At 42.2% G+C, this 18,788-nt stretch overlaps 1 protein-coding gene across 1 annotated transcript in view; it reads left to right on the top strand.

The window, feature by feature from the left end:
• The window catches only part of SLC26A5 (solute carrier family 26 member 5), a 47,517-nt gene extending 31,420 nt beyond the window's left edge, over positions 1–16,097 (top strand). Inside the window, exons 11-19 of the mRNA XM_004602123.2 lie at positions 2,247–2,324; positions 3,003–3,098; positions 4,559–4,665; positions 6,641–6,710; positions 9,186–9,278; positions 10,576–10,683; positions 11,706–11,906; positions 12,765–12,819; positions 15,913–16,097. Coding sequence (XP_004602180.2) covers positions 2,247–2,324; positions 3,003–3,098; positions 4,559–4,665; positions 6,641–6,710; positions 9,186–9,278; positions 10,576–10,683; positions 11,706–11,906; positions 12,765–12,819; positions 15,913–16,097 — 993 coding nt within the window. The remainder of the gene's footprint in view (positions 1–2,246; positions 2,325–3,002; positions 3,099–4,558; positions 4,666–6,640; positions 6,711–9,185; positions 9,279–10,575; positions 10,684–11,705; positions 11,907–12,764; positions 12,820–15,912) is intronic.
• The last annotated feature ends 2,691 nt before the right edge of the window (positions 16,098–18,788 follow it).

The following is an 18,788-nucleotide window of genomic DNA, read 5'->3' as shown; positions in this document are numbered from 1 at the left end:
AAGATTCTCTACATCCGTTGAAAAATAAGACTATGTTCCCTGCCTCCAAGCTTATTTTTTACATGTTTTTTTTCAGTTTTTTTTTTTAATCACCATGAGATGTAGGATAATATTGGTTTGTCCTTTCTGCCTTGCCATAGGGAGCTTAGGTTTATTGGGTTACTTCCATCACAGTGCTCCCATTCCTCTGTGTTTATTTGTAACCTCTTTCTTTGTGCTCTGTTGACTTTAAGTATTGTTTTTCTCTTCTCCTTAAGTCCTTTGCATAGTTAATCTAGAGCAATGTCCTTTTTGTATAGACACAGGAAGGCAGTTAATGCTATGCTTTTGTAACGAACATGGGAGCTAATTGACTCTGAATGATATTCACCCCTGGGCATCTGTTCTCTCGACTTAAGTCACAGTTGCCCTTACTTCCTAGCACCCCAAAAGCAGGGTCCAGGATGAGGGACTGGATGGACCCAGGGCAAGCAATGTGAGCTACCCTAACATCGAAATGGGCCTGGCCAAAGCACTATAATACTTAACTATAAGTTAAGAGCATGGTCATGGACAAATTCTGTCATGATCCAAAAAGTAATAACTAGATTCTGACCCTGCTAGGGTTCGGAATAATTAATCTGGCCTGAGCACTATAGTCTGAGTCTATAGTGAGATGTACCAGGTGAGCCACCTTACAAGTTCAGTGTATCTCCTACTGTGTCCATAGAAAATAATATTCAGAAGTAGAATTAAGATGTAAATTAAAATGGTAATTAAGTTATTGCACTAACAAGAGGAGAAACGCCCTTAGGTGATATTTCCCTCCCTTGAGCCTGATCTGTGATCAGGAAGGGCTTTGATATGTTGATATGCTACCCAAACTGGGTGTGTGGTGTCTATGCTGGGGAGTTGGTGAGAGGCTAGAAAGAGACCAGGACAGCAAGATGGAACTTAGAGAGACTAGCAAGGGAGACTGAGGGAGAAGAATATAGGGGAAGAATTCAGGAGCAGGTGCGTGGAGAGACAAAAGACCAGGCAGCGAGATGGACTGTGGGGAGATGAGCAGGAGAGGCAGGAGGAGACGGGAATGAGGGACAGTGTGAGACTAGAATGGGGAGCTTAGTGAGGTTGGAGATCAGGCATGTGGGGATAATGGAATAAACAGCAACTGATAATCAACCAGCCTGGCCCTCATTTTCTCCTTCATCCGCCCATGGCATTGGCCATCCCAGGTGGGTGAGCAGCTCGAGTCCACCGAACTCGGGCAATGAGAGAGAAAGAGAGAGCCGTACAGGGATCTCCCAAGCCACCTGGAAATTACACAGTGAGATACAGTTATAAAACTTTCATGTTTGAGTTTCAGTCATAGAGTGATCAAACACACATCCCTCCACCAGTGCACATTTTCCACCACTAATGTCCCCAGTATCACCCCCCCACAATTTCCCACCCCTCCCCCTGCCTTTATAGCAGGCAATTTCCTCCACACTCTCTACTTTGGGGCTTTATGGTTTGCAATACAGATACTGAGAGGTTATCACATTTGGTCCTTTCTACTTTCAGCACACCTCTCCCATCCTGAGCAATCCCTCCAACCATCACTGAGTTAGTGATCCCTTCTCTATCCCAGCTGCCTTCTCCCCCAGCTCATGAGGCAGGCTTCCAACTATAGCCTCAAAGTTTAGCACTGGATGTTGTCATGGAATCCTGAGAGTGTGTGTGGGCAGCCTAGCCACTCTGTCCTATAGAGCTTTTTGCAATGATGAAAATATTCAATGCATCATGCAATACAGTAGCCACCAGCAACCAGAGGCTCCTGATCTCTTGAACTATGGCTAAGGCCACCGAGACATGAATATTTTTATCTAAGTTTAATGTGAACATCCAATTAAATGTAAATTAATTTCATGGTTCATTTAAAATCATTTGACTAATGGAGCCCTGTGCAACTGGTGACCATCATAATGGACTGCAGTGTCTCATCAGAATTTTTCTGGCCTCTCTAGGTCTTACTCAGTCCCTAACACCTCTTTTCCCCACCATGCCAGGGAGTTTCAATTAGGGTAGACATTTCAGCTTCTATTTAAAGGAAATATTGCTTATGAAAGAAGCCAAGGGAAGGAGTTAGAGACTGATGTCATGGTTTGCGTGACTTCCTGGAATGCATCCTTCTCTTGCTCTTCCCATGGTTATAGACACCGCCCACACTCTGCCTGTGACGAGAATCTCCTAAGTGCCCCTCTCATGTGTTCTCTCTCATCCAGCTTGCAGGTTGTTTGGCTTCATTAATGATCCTGCTGGTCATATTAGCCACCGGATTCCTTTTTGAATCATTGCCTCAGGTGTGTAGCTTGAACATGGTACAAGGTATTTTTCCTATCTGCGGAGATTTTATTTATTTATATATAATTCGGTTATGTCTGGGGCTTTTGCTATGACCCTAGCAGGGAAGTATGAGAAATGGGCATAAGGAGGCCCAGAATCCTGCTGCAATAGCAGCCCGAAGCGTTCAGGGGACCCCAGTTAGGAATGCTCCCTGTCTCGGCCTTGATAAGTTTGTTTCATCCTCTGCGAAAAGGAGATTTGGACCCGCTGATCTCCAAGTCCCGTCTTTGATCTCCTCTGATCTCATGCTTCCATTACAAATCTGAGATGGCCTGCATCCATCAGATATTTGTTTACTGATATATTTAATTGAGCATCGATTGGGAGCAAGATAGAGAAAACTCAGTGAGTCAGATTCAGCCTGGGTGAAATAATTCCTTGAGTACCAAAGTTTAACTCTGAACCTATTGGCCACCAGGCAGGTTTGTTAGTCAGATAAAAGTCTCATTTTCCAAAACCCATTTTAGCTCACCAAATCCTGAGAATCAAGGGGTTCCTAATTCCAAACACACCATCACTGCCAAATACTGAGTGGGGCAAGGAGGCAGGGAGGACAGCAGCAGGACAGCAAGGAGCTGGCACGAAGGGCTCCCGGGACCCCAGAGGGGAAGCCTGTGTGAGTGTCTGTGTTTTAGGCGGTCCTGTCAGCCATTGTGATCGTCAACCTGAAAGGAATGTTCATGCAATTCTCAGACCTCCCATTTTTCTGGAGAACCAGCAAGATCGAGTTGGTAAGTGGCAACAGAAAAGTGATTGTGTCATGACAACATGACAACACTTGGATTTGTGCTGGGAAAGATAGATTCATGAAATTGTCATACGCAGTATCCAGCTACACCAAATAAAAGTAGGTGTGTGTGTCAGAGGCTAGCACACATCCAAAAGAACAAAAGCAACCGCTGTTGGAGAGGATGTGGGGAGAAAGGGACCCTTCTACACTGCTGGTGGGAATGCCGGCTAGTTCAGCCCTTTTGGAAAACAGTATGGACGACTCTCAAAAAACTAGAGGTTGAGCTCCCATTTGACCCAGCAATACCACTGCTGGGAATATATCCCAGAAAAGCCAAAAAGTATAGTCGAAGTGACATATGCACTTATATGTTCACCGCAGCACTGTTTACAATAGCCAGAATCTGGAAAAAACCCGAGTGCCCTAGAACAGATGACTGGTTGAAGAAACTCTGGTACATATATACAATGGAATACTATGCAGCTGTTAGAAAAAATGAGGTCATGACGTTTGCATATAAGTGGATCTACATGGAAAGTATCATGCTAAGTGAAATGAGTCAGAAAGAGAGAGACAGACATAGAAAGATTGCACTCATCTGTGGAATATAGAATAATAGACTATAAGACGAACACCCAAGAATAGTAGAAATAAGTACCAGGAGGTTGTCACCATGGCTTGGAGGCTGTTCTCTCATTCTGGGCAACTCAGAGAAGGGAACAGCAAGTAAAATGTGGTTGTTGGTCATGTGGGGGAAAGATGATGCGGGCCAAATATAGACTAGAGACTGAACGCAATGGCCACTCAACACCTTTATTGCAAACCACAACACCTAACCAGAGAGAGAGAACAAAAGGGAATTCCCTGCCATAGTGGCAGGGTGGGGTGGGGGGAGACGGGACTGGGAAGGGGGGGTGGGATGTTGGGTTTACTGGTGGTGGAGAATGGGCACTGGTGAAGGGATGGGTTATCAAACTCTGTAAGGGAGAAACATGAGCACAAAAATGTATAAATCTGTAACTGTACCCTCACGTTGACTCACTAATTAAAAATAAACTATAAAAAAAAATAAAAAAAAATAATAAAAAAAAAAAAACAAAGTCACTTGGGGACCCCACTGGCATCAGAGAGATAAATTTTAGACAGCATTAACATCCTTTAAGATATTAATAAAAATATTAATAAAAAAGATATTAATCAGAAAAAAAAATTAAAATGACATAAAACGTCGGATGAACTTTGTCTATAAAATACACTTCTAAATAATTTGTATTAAGTAACTATAAATATGGTATCTGTAGTAGATATATGATATAATAGGAATAGAATAAATCCAGCAAATATCTAAAAAAAAAAAAAAAAAAAAAGTAGGTGTGTGTGTGTGTGTGTGTGTGTGTGTGTGTATAACCCCTTGGTGATTTTTAACAGGACACAGCACAACACTCTCTGACTTTTCTTTAGACCATTTGGCTCACCACCTTCGTGTCCTCCTTGTTCCTGGGACTGGATTATGGCTTGATTACTGCCGTGATCATTGCTCTGTTGACTGTGATTTACAGGACACAGAGGTGAGTGCTCAGATGATATGGATGGGGCTCAGCTTCCCACCATGTGGGCTTGGTCTATTTGTGGGGAGGGCAAGATTTGGGCCACACTCAGCCATGCTCAATGGCTACTCCAGGCTTAGATCTTAACAGTCATTGCTGGTGCTATCAGGGGACCCTGTGGTGCCAGGACCAAACCCAGGTCTTCCACATGCAAAGCACGTGTACCGACTTCTTGAACCATCTCTTCAGCTCACAGTGTAGACTGTAAATGTAGGGGTAGTTTTGCTTGAAATAGAACCTTTATGTATTTCTAACCAACACAAGAGGGACTGTGCGATGGGCCCTGTTGACTAATGACTAATTCTAAACTTCATATAATCATGCCAGATGCTCTCCTATGTCACATTAATACTTCGTCAGTATGTTTGTTTTTAAAACAAAAGCCTAATTTCCATCATTATGTCTGTCATATGGGGTCCAGAGGTGTATACAGACTTATTTATTCTCCTTCTTCTGAATGAACTTTAATAAACTTTTGTAGCTTACAGGTTTTTTTTTTGAGGAGGGGTTGCTTTTTATTTTGTTTTGTTTTATTTTTTGGTATTGACATAAATTCTGGTGGAGGAATCTCACACTCCACAATATCACATGCAGATCTTCAGTTGTCCTTTCTTCTGCACAAACCTATATTGCTGTCATCTTTTCTCCACTAGAGAAGTTATAATTGAATCTTTAAAAATACACTGCAGGATCCAGAGAGATAGAAAAGGGGTTAAGGCACTTGCCTCACATGCAAGCTGACACCAGTTCAATCCCCAGCACAGTGTATAGCCCACAAGCACCACCAACAGTGGTGAAGGCAGGAGTAAGTCCTGAATACAGCTGGGTGTGACAAAGGAAGGGAGGGAGGGAAAAATCCTCTCATTATTTTAGTATCTAATTTAAATCAGATTTTTTTTCCTGTACAAAGAGGAATGGAGTAAGGGTGGAGAGAGCTCAGTGAACTGAACACAGACTTCACATGCAGGAATCCCAGGTTTGACACTCTTAACACATGGTCCCCAGAGCATGAAAAAGAGTGACCTCTGAGTTCGTAGCCAGGAGTTTTCCCCAAACACCTTTTTGTGTGCCCCCAGCAAAAGGGGAAGAATTGGAGTTCAAAAATGTTTAAACTCTGTTCAAATCAAACTTAGGGAAACTTCAGTGCTATTTTGAGATTTTTGCCCTCCTCCTGCCCTTCAGTTACTATTTGCCCTCATGAGTCAGAGATTGTTCGTTAAAAAAAAATGTCTTTCTGGTTTTAGAACTGGAGCAGGAACAGTTCTACTAGGGGACATGAGAACTGAATTTGAGTGTCCCTGACAGGGCTTGACTTTTGATTTCTGCACTGTTTGTTTGTTTCAGTTGGGTTTTGGTTTGGTTGGTTAGATGGTTTGGTTTTTAGTTGTGGGGGTTGGGGTTTTGCGGTGGGGTTTTTTTTGTTTTGTTTTTGTTTTGTTTTGTTTTGTTTTTTTGCTTTTTGGGCTACGCCTGGCATTGCACAGGGTTTACTTTACTGCTGGTTCTGTGCTCAGTGACCACTCCTGGAGGCGCTCAGGGAACCATATGGATACAGGGAATCAAACCTGGTTGGATTGCATGAAAAGCAAGCACCCTATTCCCTGTACTATCTCTCTGGTTCTTATCTTTCAATTCTCGAATCTTCTTCCTGGCCAGATTTTTTTTGTGGTGTGTTGTATGGTTTGATGTATATGTGTTTTATAGATATCAAGGTGGTGAGGAGTATGTGGGTTAGGTGAGGTGTAGGGAGTTCATTCAGCTTGGAATGGCCCTGGAAATGTGAACATGTGAAGTCCCGAGAGCATCGTATAAGGATCAAGAACTCCTGAATTTAGTAGCAATTCTAGATCTGAGGTGTGGGTGTATAACCCGCTGTGTTTCAGTCAACTTCCCTGCACCCCCCACACAGATGGTAACACACTCTCTTTGGCTTTAGTCCCAGCTACAAAGTTCTTGGACAGCTACCCGACACTGATGTGTACATCGATATTGATGCCTATGAGGAGGTAGGAGCCTCTTTTTGTATTTTAAATGGTGTGAGCATATAACATGACTGACTATTATATTTTTACCTAGTGGAATTCAGCAGGTAGTATTGAAAGCAAAGAGCTCAATTTTTAATTTGTTGTCTGGATTTAGTTTGATAATTGATATATCCATTTATTCCTCAACTTTCTAGTGCTTATTCTTTAATAGGTAGAAATATACACTTATAGTAGGAGTTTAAGGATATGTTTACAAAATCTGAAACTGAGAGGAAGCCCTGTACATGCCCAATTTTACTCTAATGAATTTAAGCTGATGGACAGATTTTAAGCCTGGAAATAAGACTAGGGAGATAGTGCAAGTGGGGTAGAGCACGTGCTGAGCATGTAGGAGGCCCTGGGCTCCATCCCTAGTACCACATGGCTCACTGGGCACCCCCAAGTGTGACCCAGAACACTACTGGGGTGGTCTGGTGTCCCCTGAACTCCAAACTGTCGGCCCACAGCACAGAGCTGAGACTCGCTGGTAGTGGTCCCCAGGCATAATTCCCAGCATTGCCAAGGGTGACAGTTGAAAAAATGAGATAAGTAGAATATAGGTAGCAGGCTATAGGTTTCCCCTGATTCACTTTAAGTCATTTTAATTAAAGTTCATAATATGATTGATTTTGCTGCTATTTAAGCACCGTGATTTACAGAGTTTTTCACAATGCGATGTTTCAGGTATTCCAGTATCAGTTCTGCCACAGGTGTGCCTTTCCCTCCACCAGTGTCCCCAGTTGAACCCACCCCCAAAGCCTGCTTCCTTAGCAGGCACAAAATAATTTACTTTGTATATCTCATTACAAGACATATGTTGCAACATATATCTCTTAAAATGCACTTCTCTGCAAGTTGGCAACCGCTGGGGTTTTTAGGGGGTAGGTGGAGGGCGACACTTGCCCCGTCTGAGGCACTCCAGTGAAGTCGGCCTGGCTTAAAGTCCGGAGGCATCTCTGCAGCGAGCTTCTTGGTTCGGAGATTCTCTTGTGTGTCTCTGGATCATGGCCCTTGTTTCCATCTTTTCCAGAATAATAAACTATTGGCATATGCCCTGCAGGGTGCTTCCGCTTGCCAACGGTGCTCTGAGCTACCAGCCCTAACTGTGGTTTTTGATCTCTTTTGAGATATATGGGTCTCTGAAACAAGGCCAATAAATGAGCTTGTATAGCTGAGCAGGAAATGGGTTGTGGACGTGACACCCATATACCTAACTTTTGGCTGTTTCATTTCTTGGTAAACTTGACCCTAATTGGTTGGGGTCTGGCCAAAGGCACAGCGGCAATTTTAGGGTATCTGGAAGTCTGAAGGCACCATCAGGCTGCTGATGCACTACCCCGCAGGTACAGATTGACCAGCTGGCAGCACCATACCCCCTCCTTTTGTTTTGGGCTTTGGCCTCGCCCTGTGGTGCTCAGGCCTTACTCCCGGCCCTGCACTCAGAGATCACACCTGGTAGGCTTGAGGTACCAAATGGGGTGCTGGGGAGCAAACTTGGGTCAGCCACAAGCAAGGCAAGCACCTATACCCGCTCTACTATCACTCTGGCCCCAGCATCTAAAAAACTTTTACAAAATTGTTTAAAACTTTTTTAAAATTTTTTTTTTTTTTACTTTTTGGATCATACTCAGCAATGTTCAGGGATTACTGGCTCTGCACTCAAGAATACTTCTGGCACTGCTCAGAACTATCTATGAGATCTATGAGATGCCGGGGATTGAACCTGGGTCAGCCACATGCAAGGCAAATCCCTACCTGCTATACTATCACTCTGGACCCACAAAATCATTTTAAACTGAATTTGTCTATTTGTTCTTTTCTTCTTTTTTTTTTTTTTTTTGCTTTTTGGTTCACACCTGGCAATGCACAGCAGTTACTCCCTATGCATTCAGGAATCACTCCTGGTGGTGCTCAGGAGACCATTTGGGATGCTGGGGATGGAACCCGGGTCAGCCACATACAAGGCAAATGCCCTACCTGCTGTGCTATCTCTCCAGCCCCTATTTTCTGTTTTTCTTTTTCTTTATTTTTCTCTTTCTTTTTTTCCTTCTTTCTTTTTTCCTTCCTTCTTTTTTTTTGTGAGTGTGTGTGTTTGGGGGGGCATACACAGCTATCTTGAGGTCACATTCCTGGCTTTGTGCTCAGGAATCACTCTTGGCAGGACTTGGGAACCAAATGGGGTATCAGGGATTGAACAAGTTTTGGTCATGTGTAAGGCATCTTACCAAATGTACTATCTCTCTGGACTCGTTAAAGACTGTTTCTTCTCAGTAGTTCTTTCACCCAGAATATTAGTAGGTAGGAAAATGACATTATTTTTGTTAACGCTTTAAGATGGGTCTTATCAGCACCTGGATTCATTTTCTAGTTGGTGAAAGGAGGCCATTGCAGTGTGCAGGATTCTGAAACAGTTGCTTCTGAAATGCATGTTAAATTCACTGATGTTTTATTTCTCAGGTGAAAGAAATTCCTGGGATAAAAATATTCCAGATAAATGCCCCGATTTATTATGCAAATAGTGACTTGTATAGCAATGCCCTAAAACGAAAGGTGAGTTATAACTCTCCAGTGGCTATTTCTGAGAAGGGTTGCTAATGGTGGTCTGGGATGTGAGAATCACTTAAATGTTTGTTGTCCCAAATGTTGAGTCAGTGAATGGTAGTAGGCAGTAAGTCCCACCACTGCTCTTCGCTGTCTCTCATAATATGAAAACATTACCTCTTCAAACATATTTAAAGAAAATAAATTGAAAAATAACTTTCAACTCTTACTCTTAGGACCATGTGGGTTCCTTGGGTCATAATTAGAAGTCAGTCCCACATTACTCTTATTTTCACCTCATAACCCAATGTTTCTCAACCATAGCTAAATAGCCCCCTTGTGTGGCTCTAGAATATTCCAAGGGGACCACAGGTGAAAACTGATTAAGTAAGGGAACGTGGCATTACACTAGGTGGCCAAATCAGTATGATGAGATGGAACAGAAAGGAAAGAAGGTCAAGTCTAATCACTGTCCTAACCCAAAGAGTCTCTTAAATTTATGAATGAAAAAAATAGGAAACCAAATGCAAATATAATAAATAGAAATGATATTAATATTATATCTAAATACAAGAAACAGATCTAACTCTGAAATATAACGCTTTAAACAACCTCTTTGGCTGGATGGAATCAGGAGAGAAGACAGTGGTAAGGTTAAATCCCCTGTACCACATGTCCCCCAAACATCACTGGGTATAGCTTTGGAGGCTTCTGAGCACTAGGGAAGTCTGGTAAATCCCCTAGAGCCTGAGTGCATTCTTGGACTCACATATTAACCCAATGGTGCAGTTGGCCAAGAATTGCTAATGGAGCCATGGAGCCCCAGGCCTCCTGAGCATCTCCTAGGAAGACCCCCCCATACACACACACCCTAAATCCTCCTTGACTGATAATGTGGTTCAGGTGGTTGTACACATGCCTGGCATATGAAGGGCCCTTGCACAAACCCAACCCAAGTTCAACCCTCAGAATCCCATAAGATCCCCTGAGCACTGCCAGGAGTAATTCCTGAATGTGAAGTTAGGAATAAGCATTGAACATTGCTGGTGTGACAAAACAAAACAAAACAAACCACTCTCTTAAATACTTTAGCTTCTGGCTGTCTTGAGTAAAGACCAAAAATAACAATTTCTCAAGTACTTTTAATGCAAGAAGAATTCATTTCGCAGTATCTGAATAAAAGGAAGAGGAAGAACTGGATAATATCTTAACAAAGATGACAGAGGGGGATATTTGACCATCAGTTATATTTGACTGGGTATATGGATGCCAAGAAATAATTTGCTTGCATCTCTCTTCTGTGAAGACTGGAGTGAACCCAGCACTCATAATGGGAGCAAGAAGAAAGGCCATGAAGAAGTATGCTAAGGAAGTCGGCAATGAAAATATAGCCAACGCAACTGTTGTCAAGGTGGTGAGTGGTCTCTTCATTTTGATTTTCCCTTTCTCCTCATCTGTATATCTGTAGTATCCCTACTTACAATCACTTCCTCAGGACCAAAAGTTGAGCAAGCTCTTAATTCCTTAAGATAGGAAATCCTAGAAACTTATTGCCCTTCATACAGCAAAGGTATATGATGTTGTCAGTTATGGGAATGCTTTTGAAATAAATGGAGGTAGAGGCAAGGAAAGGAGTGCTTTTAAAATATATATAATTTGGGGCCAGAGCGATAGCACAGCGGGTAGGGCGTTTGCCTTGCACGCGGCCGACCTGGGTTCGATCCCCAGCATCCCATATGGTCCCCCAAGCGCCGCCAGGAGTAATTCCTGAGTGCAAAGCCAGGAGTAACCCCTGAGCATCGCTGGGTGTGACCCAAAAAGCAAAAAAAAAAAAACCAAAAAATATATATAATTTCTTAATTAGTGTTTCCTTTTATACTTTAACATAGATTCACTCAACTGGTAGTGAAAAACTTTAGGGGCTACCTTTTGCTGTTTAAAATTATAGTTACTTATGACCTATTAAGCTGAAGTGAATGGCACTACTTTAGAAGTGAAGGGAAAATTTAAAATTACAAAGAAAAAATAGATTTCATTGAGCACACATAAAATAAAGACGGGAGAAAATAAACTGACCTAAAATGGAGTATTAGGGGCTGGAGCAATAGTCCAGCGGGTAGGGTGTTTGCCTTGAACGTGGCCAGCCAGGGTTCAATCCCAGCACCCATATGGTCCCCCAAGCCCACCAGAAGTGATCCCTGGGCACAGAGGCAGGAGTAAACCTTATTATGCACCTGTGGGTGTGGCCACAAAAATAAAATGGAATATTAGTTGCACATTCTTTTATGTTATATTGCAAAATTGAGATAGAGTAAATGTCTTAGAAAATATCTGTCTGTTACCATTAGTAGCTGGGGCATTTACTAAGAAATCTTCCTCAGAATCAAAATGTATGTTGTGCTAAGAATCCTGCTCTGGCTTAATTTCTTTCCATAGGATGCAGAAGTTGATGGAGAAGATGCAAAAAAACCTGAAGAAGAGGATGAAGAAATAAAATACCCCCCGATAGTTATCAAGACCGTTCTTCCTGAGGAGCTGCAGAGATTCATGCCTCCGGGGGATAATGTCCACACTGTCATTCTGGATTTCACTCAAGTCAACTTCATTGATTCTGTTGGTGTGAAAACGTTGGCAGGGGTGAGCATCGTCTTGAATTTGCCATTTAATTTTTCTGTCCAGTATTGCTTTCAGTAAAATCAGAGTTCAACTAGGATCCCTTTTCAACTCATACTAGTCATTCTTTTCACCCATTTTTTTGTGGGGTGGGGTCACACTCAGCAGTGCTCAGGAGATACTCCTGGCTCTGTGCTTTATGGGTACTCCAGATTCTGTGCTCATAAATAACTCTTAGAAGTGCTCAGGTGACCATATGTGATGCTGGGGATCAAACTAAGGTCAACTACATGCAAGTTAAAGTCCTTTACCCCAATACAACCTCTCCAGATCCACCTCTTTCCCACTCCACCCAACTTTTGATTGTGGAAAATTTAAGAAATAGATATAAGTAAAGAAGAGAGTTAAAAGCTAAAGAGTCCAACATTACCTCCATGTAACTGCAGCCTAGTTACTAATTTGTGGTCATTCTTATTCCTTCACACACACTTTCCCTTTCTTATTTTGAAGCTCGTCCTGTCAGTACATTAAAAAAAATGATTCTTGGGGCTGGAGCAATAGTACAGTGGATAGGGCATTTGCCTTGCACGTGGCCGACCTGGTTCAATTCCCAGCATCCCATATGGTCCCCTGAGCACCGCCAGGAGCAGTTCCTGAGTGCAGAGTCAGAAGTAACCCCTGTGCATCACCAGGTGTGATCCGGCTCCCCAAAAAAGATTCTTTAATGAATTACTTTAAGTAGCTGGTAATATATAATCATTGAAGGATACTAACTTAAATGAATGAGCTAAATGTCTCAAGGACTATGTTTTGCTAGGGAAAAAAATTGCATCTAGCACATACTTTAAAGGAAATCTAAACTTTGTTTTAACATTATTGCAGATTGTAAAAGAATATGGAGATGTCGGCATTTATGTGTATTTAGCAGGATGCAGTGGTGAGTATATTTCCCCAAACAGGAGGAATTTAAACATTTTGGTTTTGTTTCTGGTTTTGGTTTTGTTTATTAGAAGGCTCTAATAATTGCATTTGATATTTTAATTTTTCAGAAAATTCTTCTGAAAATCACCCCACAGCTAGCTTTGAAATGTGTCACTTATACGTGTTAGTATCACTGGAAAACTTGTGGCAGACTCAGAAAATGGAGTTGCAGGAAAGGATTTAATAAAATCACTATTCCAGGCTTGTGTGGGGTTTTTTGTTTGGTTTTGTTTTGGGAGACCATACCTGGAAGTGCTCAGGGATTACTCCTGGATCTGCACTCGAGGATCACTCCTGATGGTGCTCGGGAACCATATCGGGTGCTGGGGATCTAAACCGTGTCAGCTGTGTGAAAGACAAATTCCCTACCCTCTGTACTGTCTCTGCAGCACTCAGTCTTGTTTGTTTTGTTTTCAGTTTTGTTTTTATTGGGGGTTGGGGCCATACCCGGCGATGATCAGGGGTTACTCCTGGCTCTGCACTCAGAAATTACTTTGGCGGTGCTCATGGGACCATCTGGGATGCCAGGAATCAAACCAGGTTGGCAAAGTGCAAGGCAAGCACCCTACCTACTGTACTATCTCCCAGCACCCCACCCACCCATCACCACCACCTTTTTTATTGTTTGGCCCACACCTAATGGTTCTCAGGACTTGCTGGTTCTACACTCAGGGATCACTCCTGGCAGTGCTCAGGGGACCATATGAGGTGCCAGGTATCAAACCTGTGTAGGCTGAGTTCAAGGCAAGAGCCCTATCTGCTGTACTGTCACTTCATCCTTATGTGTTTTTTAGTCATTGTTAAGTGACTTATAAACACTTATCTAAAGCCATTCATATTTTTCCCACCCAATGCCTACTATTTTCACTTTATGTAAAAATTGTGGTCTAAGTGTTTAAAGGACCAGAGAGATAGTACAAGGGTTAGAAAAGGACCAGAGATAGTAAAGGACCAGAGAGATAGTACACTTACCTTTTCAAAACCCCAGTGACCCTGGTTCTAAATACAGCACCACACTTGGGTGCCTGAGTCTTGCCAGAAGTGATTGCTGAACACAGAGACTGTCAGGGGTTACCCCAAAAACCAAAACAGCAGAAAAAATGTTTTAAAAGTGCTTAAAGATGCATACATTATGGGTATAAGTGATAGTACAGGAGGTAAAGCCTTGCATGTGGCCGCATTGGCCACAGCCCTAGTTTAAATCCCTGGCTCTGCATATGATCTCCTGAGCACCACCAGGGGTCAGTCTTGAGCATAGACCCAGGAGTACCTCAGGGTGTGAGCCAAACCTCGCAGCCCCAGAAAGGAAGACATCATTTATGACCTACCAGAATAACAAAATGTTTGACAGCGTGTTCTATTGGTGTGAGAGCAGACACTCACTGCTAGTGGGAATCAAAACTGGAGTTGCCCTGGGGGGGGGGGGCGGGGGAGGCTGACTGGTATGATCTTTCAATATTACAAATCTGTTTAGCTTTTAATCTGCCAGATCCAGCAATATACTGCACACATTCCAAATGATGCTTGGTATGATGCTTATCATCCCCAGATTGTCTATAAAAACCAAAGACTAGAAAAACCTCAAGTGTATAGCAAAGTAGACTAGTTAGATAAATAAGGGTATATCTGCAGAATCAAAGGCAACCTATAGAAAGGAAAGAAAGGGAGTGAGAAGTATGTGTACTCACAAAGTTAAAAAAAAAAGAAAGCCAGACTAGGGGCTGGAGTGATAATACAGTTGGTAGGACGTTTGCTTTGCACGTGGTCAACCTAGGCATCCCATATGGTACTCCAAGCACCGCTAGGAGTCATTCCTGAGTGCAGAGCCAGGAGTAACCACTGAGCATTGCCAGGTGTGACTCAAGAAAGTAAAAAAAAATTAAAAATAAAAATAAAAACTCCAGAATATGTAACTGTGACAAAAGTGGGGACAAGGATGTTTCAAAGCGGTAGACTCAACCTTGCTTGTATGTAGATGCCCTGAGTTTGATCCACAGCACCAAAAGAAAAAAAAAGAGTAAATAGGAGGCAAAAAGAAGCATGTATTTGTATTTTTTTTTATTTTTGTATATAAGAATACTGTAAGAAAGTACAAGAAAAATAGTAAAAATTGATTTTTTGTGACTGGGGATATGTATCATTATATGAACTGTGATTGGAGTGAGACTATTTTGCTTTATTATTATTATTCTTTGGGGAGTTTTGGGGGAAAGTGCATACCCAGCAGTGCTCAGGGGCCCTGTGCTCAGGAATGACTCCTGGCGGTGTCAAGAGACCATCTGCCTTCCACCTGGGTGTGCCTTCACCCCAGTAACTATCTCTCCCGAGAGTCCTAGCGTGAGAGTTTTTAACTCTGTCGTTTTATTTTTTAATTTTTTTTTAAATTTATTTTATTGAATCACCAAGTGGAAAGTTACAAAGTTCTCAGGCTTATATCTCAGTTACACAATGCTCAAACACCCATCCCTTCACCAGTGCCCATATTCCACCACCAGTAAAAACAAAAACAAAACAAAAACAAAACAAACAAACAAAAAAAGTATACATCCCACCCCTCACCCCCCCAACCCACCCCGTACGTGAGTGATAATTTCACTTCCTTTTCTCTTTACCTTGATTACATTCCAGATTTCAACACATAACTCACTATTGTTGTTAGAGTTTCAAAACAGACTCACTATTTTTGTTGGAATTTATCCCCTAAGAATACAGCTCTATTAACAGGGAAATATTTGATAATAAGTTTTCCACTGATGAGAATAACTCTGTCGTTTTAATATTTAAATGATATGAAGGTGTGGTTTTAAAAAAAAATTTAAGATTGCTCCCCCCTGAGGCTGGAACAATAGCACAGCGGGTAGGGCGTTTGCCTTGCACGTGGCCAACAAGGGTTCGAATTCCAGCATCCTTATATGGTCCCCCAAGCACTACCAGCAGCGCCAGAAGTAGCCACTGAGCATCTCTGGGTGTGACCTAAAAAAAAAAAAAAAAAAAAAAAGATCACTCCTCTCCTCAGTGCACGAACTCATCAAGTTCTTCTCCTTTATAGCACAAGTCGTGAACGACCTCACTCGAAATCGGTTTTTTGAAAACCCGGCCATGCTGGAGCTGCTGTTCCACAGCATCCACGATGCAGTTTTAGGCAGCCTCGTGCGGGAGGCGCTGGCGGAGCAGGAGACCTCGGCCCCGGCCCCGCAGGAGGACTCGGAGCCCAACGCCACGGCCGACGCCTAGAGGAGACGCCCTGCCAGCAGGGCCGCGCGGATGTGCTCGCTTAGACATTTCAAATATTAGACACTAGGTTTTCCCCCCCTCAGGGTAACAGTAGTAGTCGAGGCTTGATTTTGGAGGGTGAATGACGCCTAGCAAGATGTATCTTACTTGTGTGTGTTTGTATGTGTGTGTGTTTTAACTGAGTATTTCAGAGATGAGTTGGCCTCTTGCCTACGCTGATTGTGCAGTGACCTTTCTGTTCCTTTGCCTTACTGTCTCTTCAAACTTAGAAATATCTTTCCTTTGGAGTACTTTACCTACAGATCAGGTGAGGAGCGTCATCCTGCTTTTTTGTGCTTCATGATCTACACAGTTTCTTGTCATCGGTTATCTGACAGGGAGCAGACCCACAGTTTTCTAAACATTCTTTGGAAGGAACTTTTACTATCATAGAAGCAACGTAAGGGTATTGCAGAAAATTAAGAAGAAATAAGAGCAGTCAAAATAAGAAAAATACATATTGCCACCTCTCAAGAGTTATCACCCACATAATCTGTATATCTTGCCAGATCTTTAATAGTCATATATTTTTAATTACAGTAAGATTATGTTCTGTACTGTATTTTGTAACTTTATCTTTCAGTTAACAATCTCAAATTTATCCATGTAGAACAGTTTGACCTCAGACCATATTAAAATTCCCCAACTGCCCCCAAATTTGTTTTTATTTGTTTTGGGACCATATGTGGCTCTGCTCAGGCTTACCATATGTGGCTCTATGCTCGGGCATCACTCCTGGCAGTGCTTTGAGGACCATATGCGGTGGGGGATTGAGCCAGGTCAGCTGCATGCAAAGCAATTACCTTACCCGCTGCACTATCTCTCTGACCCTCCCAAATTTGTTACAGGTTTGTCTAAACCGATATCCATCTCTGACTACTTCCTTAAGTCTGCTGGAACCTAGCTCAATCCCATTGGAAGGGATAACATTGACTTGCTAAAGTGGCAGTTGTACTTCACTTTTTGTGAATAAATCAACTTTCTTTTATTTGTGGCGGGGGGAATGGTCACTCCCCAGTAGTACTGGAGCCCACCAGATTACACCCAGTGGTGCTTAAGAGAACATGTCATTCCCCGGAATCAAATACAGACCCTGTGCTTTCCATGCAGGCATCCACTCCGTCCCTTAAGATAGTTCACTAGCCCTCTACTTACTTTTCCTGCTTTTCTTTTGTTTTTGGACCCACTCTCTCTGATTCTGTGCTCAGTGATCAACCCTGGTGGTACTTGGGGACCATATGCTATGCCAGGGATTGAACCCGAGTTGGCTATGTATATAGCAAGCACCTTATTTGCTATATTATCTCTCAGGCCCATCTACTTCTTTGCTTTTTTTGGTCTGTTTTTGTTTTGTTTTGTTTTGTTTGAGCACCTGGTAGTACTTAGGGTTTACTCTTTGCTCTGCTCTCAGGGATTAATTCTGGTAGGGCTCAGGCGACCATATGGGATGTCTGGGATCAAACCCAGGTCTGCTGTATGCAAGGCAAGCATCCTATTGCTATACTCTCACTCTGGTCCCATCTACTTGCTTTCTTGGAGTTATTATGCTTATTTCTTTTATTTCTTGTTTTGGAAATAAAAAGAAATGAGTATAATTTGGGTTTTGGGTTTTTGGCCACACCTGGTGATGCTCAGGGCTTTTGTTCAGGGATCACTCCTGGTGGTGCTCGGGGGACCATATGGGATGCTGACTATCGAAACTAGGTTGACCAAGTACAAGGCAAGCATCTTACCCACTGTACTATCCCTCCAGCCCCTCCTCTTATTTCTTGAACTAAATATCTGAAAGTTAAATATATTTTTGTGGGCTTGAATACAATGCTTTTGCTAGAATATTTCATAAAAGATAAGCATACTTCAAATCACCATTATATCAGAAAACACATAGTATATAGTTGACATCTCATTAATGATACTTCAATAAACTGCTGGATTGTCATGACAATCTGACCACCACCCCACCCCACCCCCGCCACCCCGACTACATTTTCTGTTTTATGACTATTGAATTGTCTGTCGAACATTCTTTTGGCACTGAATGAATTTCTAGTTCCCCATTATCCATTCAGTTCAGGGTTATTTTTACTTTTGGTTTTGGTTTTGGTTGTTATTTGGGGGCCACACCCAGTGGTGCTCAGGGCTTACTCCTGGGTCTATGCTAGGGGTCACTTCTGATAGTATCATATGAGGTGTCAGGGTACTATTGTTCTGACCTCCACCTCAAGATTTTAACATCAAGTGACAGTTTTTGTCTGAATCAGTAATTATTTTTAGATTTGCAATTTTTTGATTAATTTTTCTGCAGTTATTAATTGGCATTTATATATAAGCTAGAGCTTTCCTTCCTTCACTTGAATGATTTGATTGCCTTCAAATGTAATTTTTATTGTAAAGGCATGCTGAATATTTTAATTATCAACATCAGAAGAGGGAATTGATTAAATAGACCAGATTCTTTTATATTTCCCTTTTTGCTATAAGCTACAGATTTTTGTAAGTATGTGTTTCAGTCTCTTATATGGTTTTTTGAGTTTTAATTGTCACAGTTGTGGACCACCCCTGGGGGTGCTCAGGGAACTGACCATATGCGGTCCTGGGTATTAGAACCTGGTTTGCTGCTGCAACTATATGCAAGGCAAGCACCTTAACTTC

Source organism: Sorex araneus, chromosome 1 (assembly GCF_027595985.1).
Source record: "Sorex araneus isolate mSorAra2 chromosome 1, mSorAra2.pri, whole genome shotgun sequence".
Classification (NCBI taxonomy): Eukaryota; Metazoa; Chordata; class Mammalia; order Eulipotyphla; family Soricidae; genus Sorex; species Sorex araneus.
Note: the sequence above shows the minus strand (reverse complement) of the source record. Positions and strands in the feature narration are given on the sequence as shown.